Source organism: Scyliorhinus canicula, chromosome 4 (genome assembly GCF_902713615.1).
Source record: "Scyliorhinus canicula chromosome 4, sScyCan1.1, whole genome shotgun sequence".
Lineage (NCBI taxonomy): Eukaryota > Metazoa > Chordata > Chondrichthyes > Carcharhiniformes > Scyliorhinidae > Scyliorhinus > Scyliorhinus canicula.
The window spans coordinates 2,782,754-2,796,193 of NC_052149.1; the positions used below are offsets into that span (position 1 = coordinate 2,782,754).

The 13,440-nt window shown below is 49.6% G+C and overlaps 1 protein-coding gene across 1 annotated transcript in view; it reads left to right on the plus strand.

Moving 5' to 3' along the window:
- The window catches only part of rnpc3 (RNA-binding region (RNP1, RRM) containing 3), a 31,622-nt gene that overhangs the window by 15,680 nt on the left and 2,502 nt on the right, over positions 1–13,440 (plus strand). Inside the window, exons 7-9 of the mRNA XM_038793411.1 lie at positions 561–629; positions 2,473–2,609; positions 12,292–12,417. Of these exons, the coding sequence (XP_038649339.1) occupies positions 561–629; positions 2,473–2,609; positions 12,292–12,417 (332 nt within the window). The remainder of the gene's footprint in view (positions 1–560; positions 630–2,472; positions 2,610–12,291; positions 12,418–13,440) is intronic.

A 13,440-nucleotide genomic window follows, 5' to 3' on the forward strand; every position in this document is an offset into this window, starting at 1 on the left:
CACATTCTCCCGACTCCCTGTGGGAGCGAGTTCCACATTCACCCCCACGCCCTGTGGGAGTGAGTCCTACATTCTCCCCACTCCCTGTGAGAGCGAGTTCCACATTCTCCCCACTCCCTGTGGGAACGAGTCCCACATTCTCCCCACTCCCTGGATAATGGTGTTTCTCCTGAATTCCCAATTGGATTTATTTGTGAACAGCTTTTATTTATGGCCCCTAGTTCTGAAAGTCTTTCTCTCTCTCTCTCCCCCTCACACAAGTGGAAACATAACTTTGTCTACCCGATAAAACCTTTTCAGAATTTTAAATACTTCGATCAAGCCGTTTCTGTCTTCTCTTTTCTTGCGAAAAGACCCTCCCGCTCCCCCTCATCTGAGCCCTCGCCAGCTCTTTGATATCCTTTTTATCCTGTGGAAACAAGAACTGTAAAAATCTCCAGGTGTGGTCAGACCGTACTTCTTTACAAGTTGAGTTTCTCTGCTTTGAAGGCGAGTTGAATCTGCTTTCTATGTTCTGTGTGTAGACACAGGGACTGAATACCTTGCGTTTGTTCTTGCAGGTTCTACATCTGATGAACAAAATGAACTTGCCAGCTCCCTTTGGACCCATCACGACTCGCCCTCCAATGGTAATCTGTGAGATGAAAACTGTAAAAATAATACAAACTTTATCAAAACTGATCCCAATGATAGGCTTTGAGGAAGGATGTCAGGGCCTTGGAGAATGCATGTGGGAGATTTACTAGAATGAGACCAGGAGTGAGGGACTTCAGTTAATGTGGAGAGACTGGAACCACAAAAATAATGATGTGGAGATGCCGGCGTTGGACTGGGGTGAGCACAGTAAGAAGGTTAAAGTCCAACAGGTTTGATTCAAACACGAGCTTTTGGAGCGCAGCTCCTTCCTCAGGTGAATGGAGAGGTATGTTCCAGAAACATTTATATAGACAAAGTCAGAGATGCTGGACAATGCTTGGAATGCGAGCATTTGCAGGTAATCAAATCATTGCAGATCCAGGGAGAGGGATAATCACAGGTTAAAGAGGTGTAAATTGTCTCAAGCCCGAACAGTTGGTAGGATTTTGCAAGTCCAGGCCTGATGGTGGGGGGGTGGATGTAATGCGACATGAATCCAATATCCCTGTTGAGGCCGCACATGCTGCATTCCAAGCATTGTCCGGCATCTCTGACTTTGTCTATATAAATGTTTCTGGAACATACCTCGCCATTCACCTGAGGAAGGAGCTGCGCTCCGAAAGCTCGAGTTTGAATCAAACCTGTTGGACTTTAACCTGGTGTTGTAAGACTTCTTACTGTACAAAAATAATGAACCACTTACTTCGCCAGGACCACCTCTTTAGGGGGTGGTCAGATGGAGCATTGTCGTCTCTGACAGTCAATAGGCTACTTTTGAGTGCCGCACTGTCAGAGGGTCAGTACTGAGGGAGAGCTGCCCTGTCAGAGGGTCAGTACTGAGGGAGTGCCGCACTGTCAGAGGGTCAGTACTGAGGGAGTGCTGCACTGTCAGAGGGTCAGTACTGAGGGAGTGCCGCACTGTCAGAGGGTCAGTACTGAGGGAGTGCTGCACTGTCAGAGGGTCAGTACTGAGGGAGTGCCGCACTGTCAGAGGATCAGTACTGAGGGAGTGCCGCACTGTCAGAGGATCAGTACTGAGGGAGTGCCGCACTGTCAGAGGGTCAGTACTGAGGGAGTGCCGCACTGTCAGAGGATCAGTACTGAGGGAGTGCCGCACTATCAGATGGTCAGTACTGAGGGAGTGCCGCACTGTCAGAGGGTCAGTACTGAGGGAGTGCTGCACTGTCAGAGGGTCAGTACTGAGGGTGTGCTGCACTGTCAGAGGGTCAGTACTGAGGGAGGGCTGCACTGTCAGAGGGTCAGTACTGAGAGGGTGCCACATTGTTATAATTGGCGTTAAACCAAGACCTCCTTTGCCGCTTTGGGTGGAAATGATTCCGTGATGCTGTTTTGATGAAGGGCAGGGAAGATATCTCTGGTGTGCTGGCTGTAATTTATCCCTCATTCAACACCTCTGAAAGATTATCTAGGCCTTTATCAGATCGTTGTTTCTGGGATATTGCTGTGTGTAAATTAGCTGCCGTCTTTCCTACATTACAAATTCACGTTTTCTGAAGTGTTTTAGGGAGTTTCTGAGGTGATGGTAGGTGCTGGAGAAATGTAAGGATTAAACTCCCACAAATAACATTGGATGCTAACTCAGAATGACGTTTTAGATCAGAATGCGTGGATTTATGAAAGAAGGAATCAAGATGGTTAAGTTAAGTTTGGATATAGACGAGCCACTAGCTTGTTGAATGATGGGACAGGCTGAATGGCCTCCTCCTGTTCCTGTAAGAGTTTGGAGCTGTGTTTCGGGGCACAACGTTCTTCTAGTTTAGGCTGTCTTCTGTTCCCTGGCTAATTGAGGGTTTTATTTTTCACTGTCTTGGACAGTACGAGGAGTACTTTCCCGCTCCTCCACCAATGCCTCCACTGCCTCCAGAGGAACCACCTCTGCCAGAGGAAGAGATGGACGTTTCCAGTGAGGAAGAATCCGAATATGAAAGTGGGAGTGAAGAGGATAAAGAAAGGTGAGTAAAATAACAACAACAGTAACTTGGATTGATGTGGCGCCATTAACCCGCTGGGTACAAAGGAGCTCATTCAGCCACTCGACTGTTCTGTCATTCAATCCGATCATGGTTGATCTGTGTATCAACTCCATCCATGGGTTCTGCAAACCACAGCAAAAGGAAAAGGTATTGTTGCATTGTTCCCAATTCCGAAATTTCCAATTGCCGCACCATTTCTCCCCACCACCAGCCTCGAGTGTGTTTTGTGTGAGGGAGTTCCACTGCTGTGTGTGAAGGTATACTTCCTGACATCAACCCTGATTTGAAGGTTACACTTCCTTGTTTCCGGAATCTCCACAAGAAGAAAGAGTTTGTCTCCATCCCAAGGTGTTTACAGGAGCCTTATCTCACTGAATCTGCCGCCCTGCCCCAAAAGGATATATTAGAACAGGTGATCAAACGTTTGCTTAAAGCGGTGGGTTTAATGGAGCCTCTTAAAGGAGATGGAGAGCGGTTGAGGGAGGAATTCCAGAGCTTAGAGCCCAGGCAGACTGCCGATGGGGGAGCGATGGAAGTCCAGGATTGCAAGAGAGAAGAACTGGAAGAGAGCGGAGATCGCGGAGGGGTGTTGGAGCCATCGGAGGTTACAAAGATACAGAGAGTTGTAGGGGCTCAAGGGAATTACAGAAATTGGGAGAGGGTGGGGCAGGGGAGGTTATAGTGATAGGGAGGGGTGTTGGGGCAGGAGGGAGGTTATAGAGATGGTGAGGGGTGTTGGTGCTTGAGGAGGTTACAGAGATAGGGAGGGGTGTCGCAGCAGGAGGTAGGTTATAGAGATAGGGAGGGGTGTCGGGGCAGGAGGGAGGTTATAGAGAAAGGGGGGGTGTTGGGGCAGGAGGGAGGTTATAGAGATAGGGAGGGTGTTGGGGCAGGAGGTAGGTTATAGAGATAGGGAGGGGTGTTGGTGCAGGAGGGAGGTTACAGAGATAGGGAGGGGTGTCGGGGCAGGAGGGAGGTTACAGAGATAGGGAGGGGTGTCGGGGCAGGAGGGAGGTTACAGAGATAGGGAGGGGTGTAGGGGCAGGAGGGAGGTTATAGAGATAGGGAGGGGTGTAGGGAATGGAGGAGGTTACAGAGATAGGGAGGGTGTCGGGGCAGGAGGGAGGTTATAGAGATAGGGAGGGGTGTAGGGAATGGAGGAGGTTACAGAGATAGGGAGGGTGTCGGGGCAGGAGGGAGGTTATAGAGATAGGGAGGATGTCGGGGCAGGAGGGCGGTTACAGAGATGGGGAGGATGTCGGGGCAGGAGGGAGGTTATAGAGATGGGGAGGGATGTCGGGGCAGGAGGGAGGTTATAGAGATAGGGAGGGTGTGGGGGTAGGAGGGAGGTTGTAGAGATAGGGAGGGGTGTTGGGGCAGGAGGTAGGTTATAGAGATAGGGAGGGGTGTCAGGGCAGGAGGAAGGTTACAGAGATAGGGAGGGGTGTTGGTGCAGGAGGGAGGTTACAGAGATAGGGAGGGGTGTCAGGGCAGGAGGAAGGTTGTAGAGATAGGGAGGGTGTCGGGGCAGGAGGAAGGTTATAGAGATAGGGAGGGTGTGGGGGCAGGAGGGAGGTTATAGAGATAGGGAGGGTGTGGGGGCAGGAGGGAGGTTATAGAGATAGGGAGGGTGTGGGGGCAGGAGGGAGGTTATAGAGATAGGGAGGGTGTGGGGGCAGGAGGGAGGTTATAGAGATAGGGAGGGTGTTGGAGCAGGAGGGAGGTTATAGAGATAGGGAGGGTGTGGGGGTAGGAGGGAGGTTATAGAGATAGGGAGGGTGTGGGGGTAGGAGGGAGGTTATAGAGATAGGGAGGGTGTTGGAGCAGGAGGGAGGTTATAGAGATAGGGAGGGTGTGGGGGTGGCCATGAGGGACTTTAAGCTTGCAGAGTTTCCAGTCAGTGTGAATGGGTGAGTGAGCACAGGGGTGATAGGTGAACAGAACCTGCTGCGCAAATTTTCTCTGTTTCTATTAGGGTATAGTGATGTGAAAGACAATAGAATGCTTTCATTGCTAATAAGCTGGAATAACAGAGTACGAATTGAAAATAACCACAATGAGATGATTGGTGCAAAACTCTTTGTGCATTGCGTGAGAATGTGGAGCTTCCACAGCACAATTACTGAGAAAGAATTGTTAAATTTTTTGAGAGTTAGATGGTTTCTTAAATTCGATAAATATTCAAGGTACGACGAGTAAACAATGAATAGTGAGTCCCCGCTTAACGTCTACCCACATAACGCTGTTTGACTTTAACGTCGTGATTAAAACTCTTAAATGTATCCACCTAACATTGTCAGTTTCACTTGATGTCTTTCTCTGTGGCCTGCCTGCTTGCTTGTCTTTTCCCACAGTACTTTCACCCTCTCTGTCAGTCCCTCTTCCTCTTGCCCTTGCCCTTACTTTAGTCCTCGGCAGCCCCCGAACCCTGGCCTCCTTGCTGGTTTCTCTCCTGGCTCCCGTTCGGACCTTACGCTGATGTCCTCGGCTTCGTCTTGTGGCAGAGGTTGTGTTCTTGGACGTCAGTTGCACCAACCAACCTCTGCCACTAGATGGAACTTGGTCAAGGTAAAAGTAGCTCGACTGAGGTGTGCCCTGTAATATTTAAAGTAATTTTATTGTGTTGCATATTGTATTTTTATATTTGGTGCTGTACTTTATCATGCAAGTTATTTCAGCTGGCTTGCACAGTGTTTCAACGTACGGTACAGTATTTCAATTTGTACATTGTTTTTTCTGGGCAAGAAATGTCCAAAATAACCAAACTCCAAATTTAACATCAGTTTTTTTGGGAACCTCTAGGTTTTTGGAACTTTAGTTGAGGACTTTCTGTCAGCAAGTTATATAAAGCCCTTCTTAAGGGCAGCACGGTAGCATTGTGGATAGCACAATTGCTTCACAGCTCCAGGGTCCCAGGTTCGATTCCGGCTTGGGTCACTGTCTGTGCGGAGTCTGCACGTTCTCCCCGTGTCTGCGTGGGTTTCCTCCGGGTGCTCCGGTTTCCTCCCACAGTCCAAAGATGTGCAGGTTGGGTGGACTGGCCATGATAAATTGCCCTTAGTGTCCAAAATTCTATGATTAACCTAGGACAAAAGTTCGGCACAACATCGTGGGCCGAAGGGCCTGTTCTGTGCTGTATTTCTCTATCTCTAAATCACTGGTTAGACCCCAGCTGGGGGATTGTGTCCAGTTCTGGGCTCCACACTTTAGGGAGGATGTCGAGGCCTTGGAGAGGGTGCGGAGGGGATTTACTGGAATGGGAGCAGGGATGGGGGGTTTCAGTTAATGTGGAGAGACTGGAGAAACTGTGATTGTTCTCCTTGGAGCAGAGAAGGTTCAGAGGAGATTGAATCGAGATGTTCAAAATCAGCAAGAGTTTTGATGGAGTAAATGAGGAGAAAGTGTTTCAGTGACAGGAGGGAGGGTAACCAGAGGGACACAGATTGAAGAGAATGGGTAAAAGAAGCAGAGAAACATAGAAAATAGGAGCAGGAGTAGGCCATTCGGCCCCTTGAGTCTGGTCCATTTCTGAATATAATCATGGCTGATCTAACTCGACACCATACACCTGTGCTCTTGCCATACTAAACGCATTCAAATGGTCATTGGACAGGCCTATGGACGATAAGGGAATAGTGTAGAGGGACTTTAGAGGGGTTTCACAGGACGGCGCAACATCGAGGGCCGAAGGGCCTGTACTGCGCCGTAATGTTCTATACTCCTTGGTGTCTTTAGAGTCGAGAATTCTATCTATTTCCTTCTCCGATATATTCAGTGACTTGGCCTCCACAGCCTCCTGTGCTGGAGAATTCCACAGGGCCGTCTGCTGGGACTCACCCTGTTTTCAAATATAAGGGCAGCTGAAATGGTTCATTTTGCTGTGAAGGTGCAACGATGCTGAATATGTATCTCCACAACATCAGCTGGGCCACCATTTATTGTCCATCTCAAATGGCCCTTGAGGGGGCAGTTCAGAGTCAACCACATTGCTGTGGGTCTGGGTGAACCAGATGGGTTTTGACTACAATCGACAGTGGTTTCGTGGTCAGCATTTTAGACTTTTTAAATTCCAGATTTTTATTGAATTCAAATTTCACCGTCTGCCACAAAGGAAAGTACAGCACAGGAACAGGCCCTTCGGCCCTCTAAAAACCTTCTGCATTTCCGGGGTCCGTATCCCTCTATTCCCATCCTATTCGTGTATTTGTCAAGATGCCCCTTAAACGTCACTATCGTCCCTGCTTCCACCACCTCCTCCGGCAGCGAGTTCCAGGCACCCACTACCCTCTGTGTAAAAAAACCTGCCTCGAACATCTCCTCTAAACCTTGCCCCTCGCACCTTAAACCTATCCCCCTGAGTAATTGGCCCCTCTACCCTGGGAAAAAGCCTCTGACTATCCACTCTGTCTATGCCCCTCATAATTTTGTCGACCTCTATCAGGCCGCCCCTCAACCTCCGTCGTTCCAGTGAGAACAAACCGAGTTTATTCAACCCCTCCTCATAGCTAATGCCCTCCATACCAGACAACATCCTGGTAAATCTCTTCTGTACCTTCTCTAAAGCCTTCACATCCTCCTGGTAGTGTGGCAGCCAGAATTGAACACTATACTCCAAGTGTGGCCTAACTTAGGTTCTGTACAGCTGCAACATGACTTGCCAATTTTTGTACTCAGTGCCCCGGCCAATGAAGGCAAGCAGGCTGTATACCTTCTTGACCACCTTCTCCACCTGTGCTGCCCCTTCCATGGTGGGGTTTGAACCCGGGTCCGCAGAGCAGCAACAATACCACTGCCCCAAAACACCTTGAAGCATCTTAATTTCTCCTCACAATTTCCCACAAAGTTTTGTGTCCTCAGCAAACATGGAAATATTACGCTTGGTTCCCTCATGAAATCATATATATATATATATCATGAACAGCTGGGGCCCAATCACTGAATCCTGCAGGACTTCACTATTCACCGCCTGCCACTTTGAAAAAGATCCATTCATTCCTACTGCTTCCTGTCTGCTAACCAATTTTCAATATCGGCCAAAATGTTATCCCCATCCCATATGTTTTCATTTTGCCCAGAACCTTTATCAAAGGCTTTCTGAAAATCCAACTGCACTGGTTCACATTTATCTATTCCACTAGTTACTTCCTCAAAAACCTCCAGTAGGCTTGTCAGATACTGTCCCCCTTTCATCAATCCATGTTGACTTTGTCTAATCTTTTTGTCCTGTTACCATATCCTTTATAAAAGAGTCGGACGTGAGTTTTTTTTAACCCCCTGTGAGTTGTGATCTTGGGAGTGAAGGCAGAATATTACAGTGCAGACGAGGCCCTTCGGCCCATCGAGTCTGCACCGACACATGAAAGGCCCTGACCTGCCAACCTAATCCCATTTGCCAGCACTGGGCCCATAGCCTTGAATGTTCTGACGTGCCAAGTGCTCATCCAGGTACTATTTAAAGGATTGAGGTATCCCACCTTTACCACCCTCCCAGGCAGTGCATTCCGCACCGTCACCACCCTCTGGGTAAAATGGTTTTCCTAAAATTCCCCCTTAACTTTGAACTTGTGTCCCCCTCGTAACTGACCCTTTAACTAAGGGGAACAGCTGCCCCCTATCCACCCTGTCCATGTCGCTCATAGTCTTGTCCACCTCGATCAGGTCACCCCTCAGTCTTCTCTGCTCCAGAGAAAACAGCCCAAGTCGATCCAACCTCTCTTCATAACTTAAATGTTCCATCCCAGGCAACATCCTGGTGAATCTCCTCTGCACCCCCTCCAGTGCAATCACATCCTTCCTATAATGTGGCGACCAGAACTTCACACAGTGCTCCAGCTGTGACCTCACCAAAGTTCTATACAACTCCAACATGACCTGCCTGCTTCTGTAATCTATGCCCTGATTGATAAAAGCGAGTGTCCCATATGCCTTTTTCACCTCCTTGTTAACCTGCCCTGCTGCCTTCAGAGATCTATGGACAAACGCGGCAAGGTCCCTTTGTTATTTGGAACTTCCCAGTGTCATACCTTCCATAGTAAACTTCCTTGTTAAATTACTCCTTCCAAAAGTGTATCACCTCACACTTTTCAGGGTTAAATTTAATCTACCACTTTTCTGCCAATGTGACCATCCCGTTGATACCTTCCTGCAGCCCAAGACACTCAACCTCACTGTTTTTTTCGTTTTTTTTTTAAATTTAGAGTAGCCAATTATTTTTTCCAATGAAGGGGCAATTTAGTGTGGCCAATCCACCTACCCTGCACATCTTTGGGTTGTGGGGGTGAAACCCACGCAGACACGGGGAGAATGTGCAAACTCCACATGGACAGTGACCCAGAGCCGGGATTCGAATCCGGGTCCTCAGCGCCGTGGGCAGCAGTGCTAACCACTGCGCCACAGTGCTGCCCTCAACCTCACTGTTAACCACCCGGCCAATCTTTGTATCGTCCGCAAACTCACTGATCCTACCCCCCACATAGTCATCTATGTCATTTATATAAATGACTAACAATAGGGGGCCCAGCACGGATCCCTGTGGTACCCCACTGGTCACTGGCTTCCAGTCACTAAAGCAGGCGTCTGTCATTACCCACTGTCTCCCACAGCTAAGCCAATTATGAATCCACCTTATCAAATCACTCTGTATCCCATGTACATTTACCTTCTCAATAAATCTCCTATGTGGGCCTTTGTCAAAGGTTTTGCTGAAATCCATGTAAACTACATCAACTGCACTACCCCCATCCAAACTTGGTTACATGCTCACAAAATTCAATCACATTTGTTAGGCATGACCTCCCTCTGACAAAGCCATGCTGACTATCCCTGATCAAACCTTGCCTCTTCAAGTGGAGATAGATTCTCTCTTTCAGAATCTTCTCCAGTAGTTTCCCAACCACTGACATTGGACTCACTGGCCTGTAGGTCCCTGGCTTGTCTCTACAACCTTTCTTAAATAGTGGGACCACATTGACTATTCTCTGGCACCTCCCCTGTTACCATAGAGGAATAAAAAAATTGGAAAGCAGATTCAATAATCATTTTTAAACAGCTTTGGACAAATAACTGAAAGAGGAAGTTGGATTAGAGTTTGTTTATTGTACCGAGGTACAGTGAAAAGTATTTTTCTGTGTGCAGCTCAAACAGATAATTTGGGACATGAAAAGAAAATACATAACAGGGCAACGTAAGGTACACAATGTAAATACATAGACACCGGCATTGGGTGAAGCATACAGGGATGCAGTATTAATCAGTTGAGTCCATGAGGGCCGTTTAGGCCCGATGGAAGAAGTTGGAAGAGTGAGTAAGCCGGGTGGGAGGGATCCTTGATTATGCTGCCCGCTTTCCCCAGGCAGCGGGAGGTGTAGATGGAGTCAATTGATGGGAGGCAGGTTCGTGTGATGGGCTGGGCAGTATTCACGACTCTCTGAAGTTCCTTGTGGTCTTGCGCCGAGCAGTTGCCATACCAGGCTGTGATGCAGCCTGATAGGATGCTTTCTATGGTGCATCAGTACAAGTAAGGGTTAATGTGGACATGCCAAATTTCCTTAGTTTCCTGAGGAAGTATAGGCGCTGTTGTGCTTTCTTGTTGGTAGCGTCGATGTGGGTGGACCAGGACAGATGTTTGGAGATGTGCACCCCTAGGAATTTGAAACTATCACCATCTCCATCTCGGCCCCATTGATCCAGACAGGGGTGTGTACAGTACTTTGCTTCCTGAAGTCAATGACCAGCTCATTAGTTTTGCTGACATTGAGTGAGAGATTGTTGTCGCTGCACCACTCCACTAGGTTCTCAATCTCACTCCTGTATTGTTCGAGATCCGACCCTGTATAGTTGTGTCATCAGTAAGTGCAGGGCTGTGGGGTATTGAGTAGAGAGAGTGGGTTTGATTGTGTAATTAATTGGGTGTTATTAGTTTTCAGATGGTGGGCATTGAGCTTATTTTGGATTGGATTATTATCACGCGTACCGAGGTACAGTGAAAAGTATTGTTCTGCTTGCAGTTCAAACAGATCATTTAGTATATGAATAGAAAATACATAATAGAGCAAACATAAAATACACAATGTAAATACATAGACACAGGCATCGGGTGAAGATGTGTGAAGAGATCAGATCAGTCCATAAGTGCATCAGTCTATAAGAGGGCAGCTGAAATGGTTCATCTTGCTGTGGAAGTGCACAATATTTAATGTGTATCTCTACAATTCTACTATTCAAACTTGTAAGTGTATATCAAGTTCTCTGTTGAGACAAGTGTAACTGATTGGACGGCTGTTTGGAAAAGGCACACGGGCCTCCCTGTGTGGGCTGACCCTAAGCCGGAGTGTGGGATTCCAGGAGGTGATTTGTGGCGGGATGGGAAAGCCCTCTTGTGGCCCAGCGCCCTGTTTCAGCGCTAGAACATTCTGATTGTGTATCTGCCATCTGTTGTTTTTCTCGGCCCAATTAACCCAGCAGCCTCTCTGCTGGTTCAAGGACCCTTTGGTCAACATGTGTTTGTGGAACGATAAGGATAAAAGTTTTTTTCATGAATATAATGACCTCAGGCTGTCCCAAAGCACTTTACAGCCATTTAAATACTTTTGAAGTCCTGTTGTAATGTAGGTACGTCTGTGGGATCTTTACCCTCCATCGGAGAAGCCTGATGGGCCTTGTTGTATCTGCCCAATTCTCACATACTGCCACCAGTATATTCATCCATTTTGTACTCGGGTGCCCTTAGTAGCCACAGGAACAAAGGACAAAGCACGAGTATAAATTCAACAAACTTTATTAAATAACAATATTATTAACTCTTAAATAAACCCACATAAAATCCAGAGACACCCAAGATTCGGCCATGCAAAGATGGCTTGGCTGAACAGCAGCTCTGAGTCTCTGGCCCGGGGCTTTTCACAGTAACTTCATTGCAGTGTTAATGTAAGCCTACTTGTGACACTAATAAAGATGATTATTATTAAGGTGGTCCTCACACCCCCTTCCCTCCCTTCCGCGAGGTCTTTCACATCAGTATTGAAGAGTGTCGGGTCTTTGGCCTTTTTGGGGATGAATGAGATCGAGGTCTGTGCCAGAGTGGGCGGCAGGGCCCCCTATCGACAGTGAGTTGTTGAACATCTCCCGCAGATGTGGGGCCAGCACTGCTGAGAATGTTTTGTAAAAGTCGACCGGGATGCCATCTGGTCCCAGCACTTTCCCTGGCTGCGCGGCGTTGATGTACTCCCTGTTTTCACCAGCCCTAGCGGTGCTTCCTGCCCTTGTCTCCTATCCTCCCCTACCACCGGTATTTCCAGTCTGTCGAAGAACTGCTCCAACCCAGAGCTCCTGGAGTGTTATAGCCTTTGGTAAAAGTTCATAAAGGCCTTGTTGACCTTGTTTGGATCCGCTACCATTTCTGTCCCTAACATTGTCAGCTGGTGAGCCAGCATTCGGCTGGCCTTGTGCGTAAAAGGCAGCTCGAGAGGCTGAATTGCTGACTCCTGCTCCCAGTTCTTGTGTTCTTATTGAGTCTTTTCAGAACACCTTTGTGGGTATGAACACCTGTGTGAAATCTGTCCTGAACCTACTCAATCCCAGCATCTCCATTCTCTGCAGGTAACGAGTAATCCGTCATCCCTGGAAATCTGCTTAATATCTCGAACCTTTCCTTTCTCTGCAGAGTGGTCCGATTAATGGAATTAACCTCACTTCCACCAAAACAGACACAGAAGAGAAAACGGGTTTCCGTCCGAAAACGACCCAGGTTAAAGGACCTGATTAATGTACCGAAACCACCTACCCAAAGGTAAGATTGCACAATGATACATCACAGAATGAGGCCATTCCGACCATCGTGACTGTGCTAGCATTTTTGAAATTAGTCCCACTCCTATGTTCTTTCCCAAATCCCTGAAAATGTTGTTCTATTTGTGTATTTAACCAACTCCCTTTTGAAAGTTATTATTGAATCTGCTTCCACCGCCCTTTCAGGCAGCACCTTCCAGATCACAACAACTCGCTGGGTAAAAAACACGCCGCCCTCCCTCCCCGCAGGCCGCCCTCCCTCCCCGCAGGCCGCCCTCCCTCCCCGCAGGCCGCCCTCCCTCCCCGCAGGCCGCCCTCCCTCCCCGCAGGCCGCCCTCCCTCCCCGCAGGCCGCCCTCCCTCCCCGCAGGCCGCCCTCCCTCCCCGCAGGCCGCCCTCCCTCCCGCAGGCCGCCCTCCCTCCCGCAGGCCGCCCTCCCTCCCGCAGGCCGCCCTCCCTCCCGCAGGCCGCCCTCCCTCCCGCAGGCCGCCCTCCCTCCCGCAGGCCGCCCTCCCTCCAGCAGGCCGCCCTCCCTCCAGCAGGCCGCCCTCCCTCCAGCAGGCCGCCCTCCCTCCAGCAGGCCGCCCTCCCTCCAGCAGGCCGCCCTCCCTCCAGCAGGCCGCCCTCCCTCCAGCAGGCCGCCCTCCCTCCAGCAGGCCGCCCTCCCTCGCGCAGGCCGCCCTCCCTCGCGCAGGCCGCCCTCCCTCGCGCAGGCCGCCCTCCCTCGCGCAGGCCGCCCTCCCTCCCCGCAGGCCGCCCTCCCTCCAGCAGGCCGCCCTCCCTCGCGCAAGCGGCCCTCCCTCGCGCAGGCCGCCCTCCCTCGCGCAGGCCGCCCTCCCTCGCGCAGGCCGCCCTCCCTCGCGCAGGCCGCCCTCCCTCGCGCAGGCCGCCCTCCCTCGCGCAGGCCGCCCTCCCTCGCGCAGGCCGCCCTCCCTCCCCCCCCATGTTTAGTCAACTCCATTGGCCTTGTTTTTGCGATGGCCAAGTTGGTGGAAGTTGGACTGGATGGTTTAATGGGGGTTTGG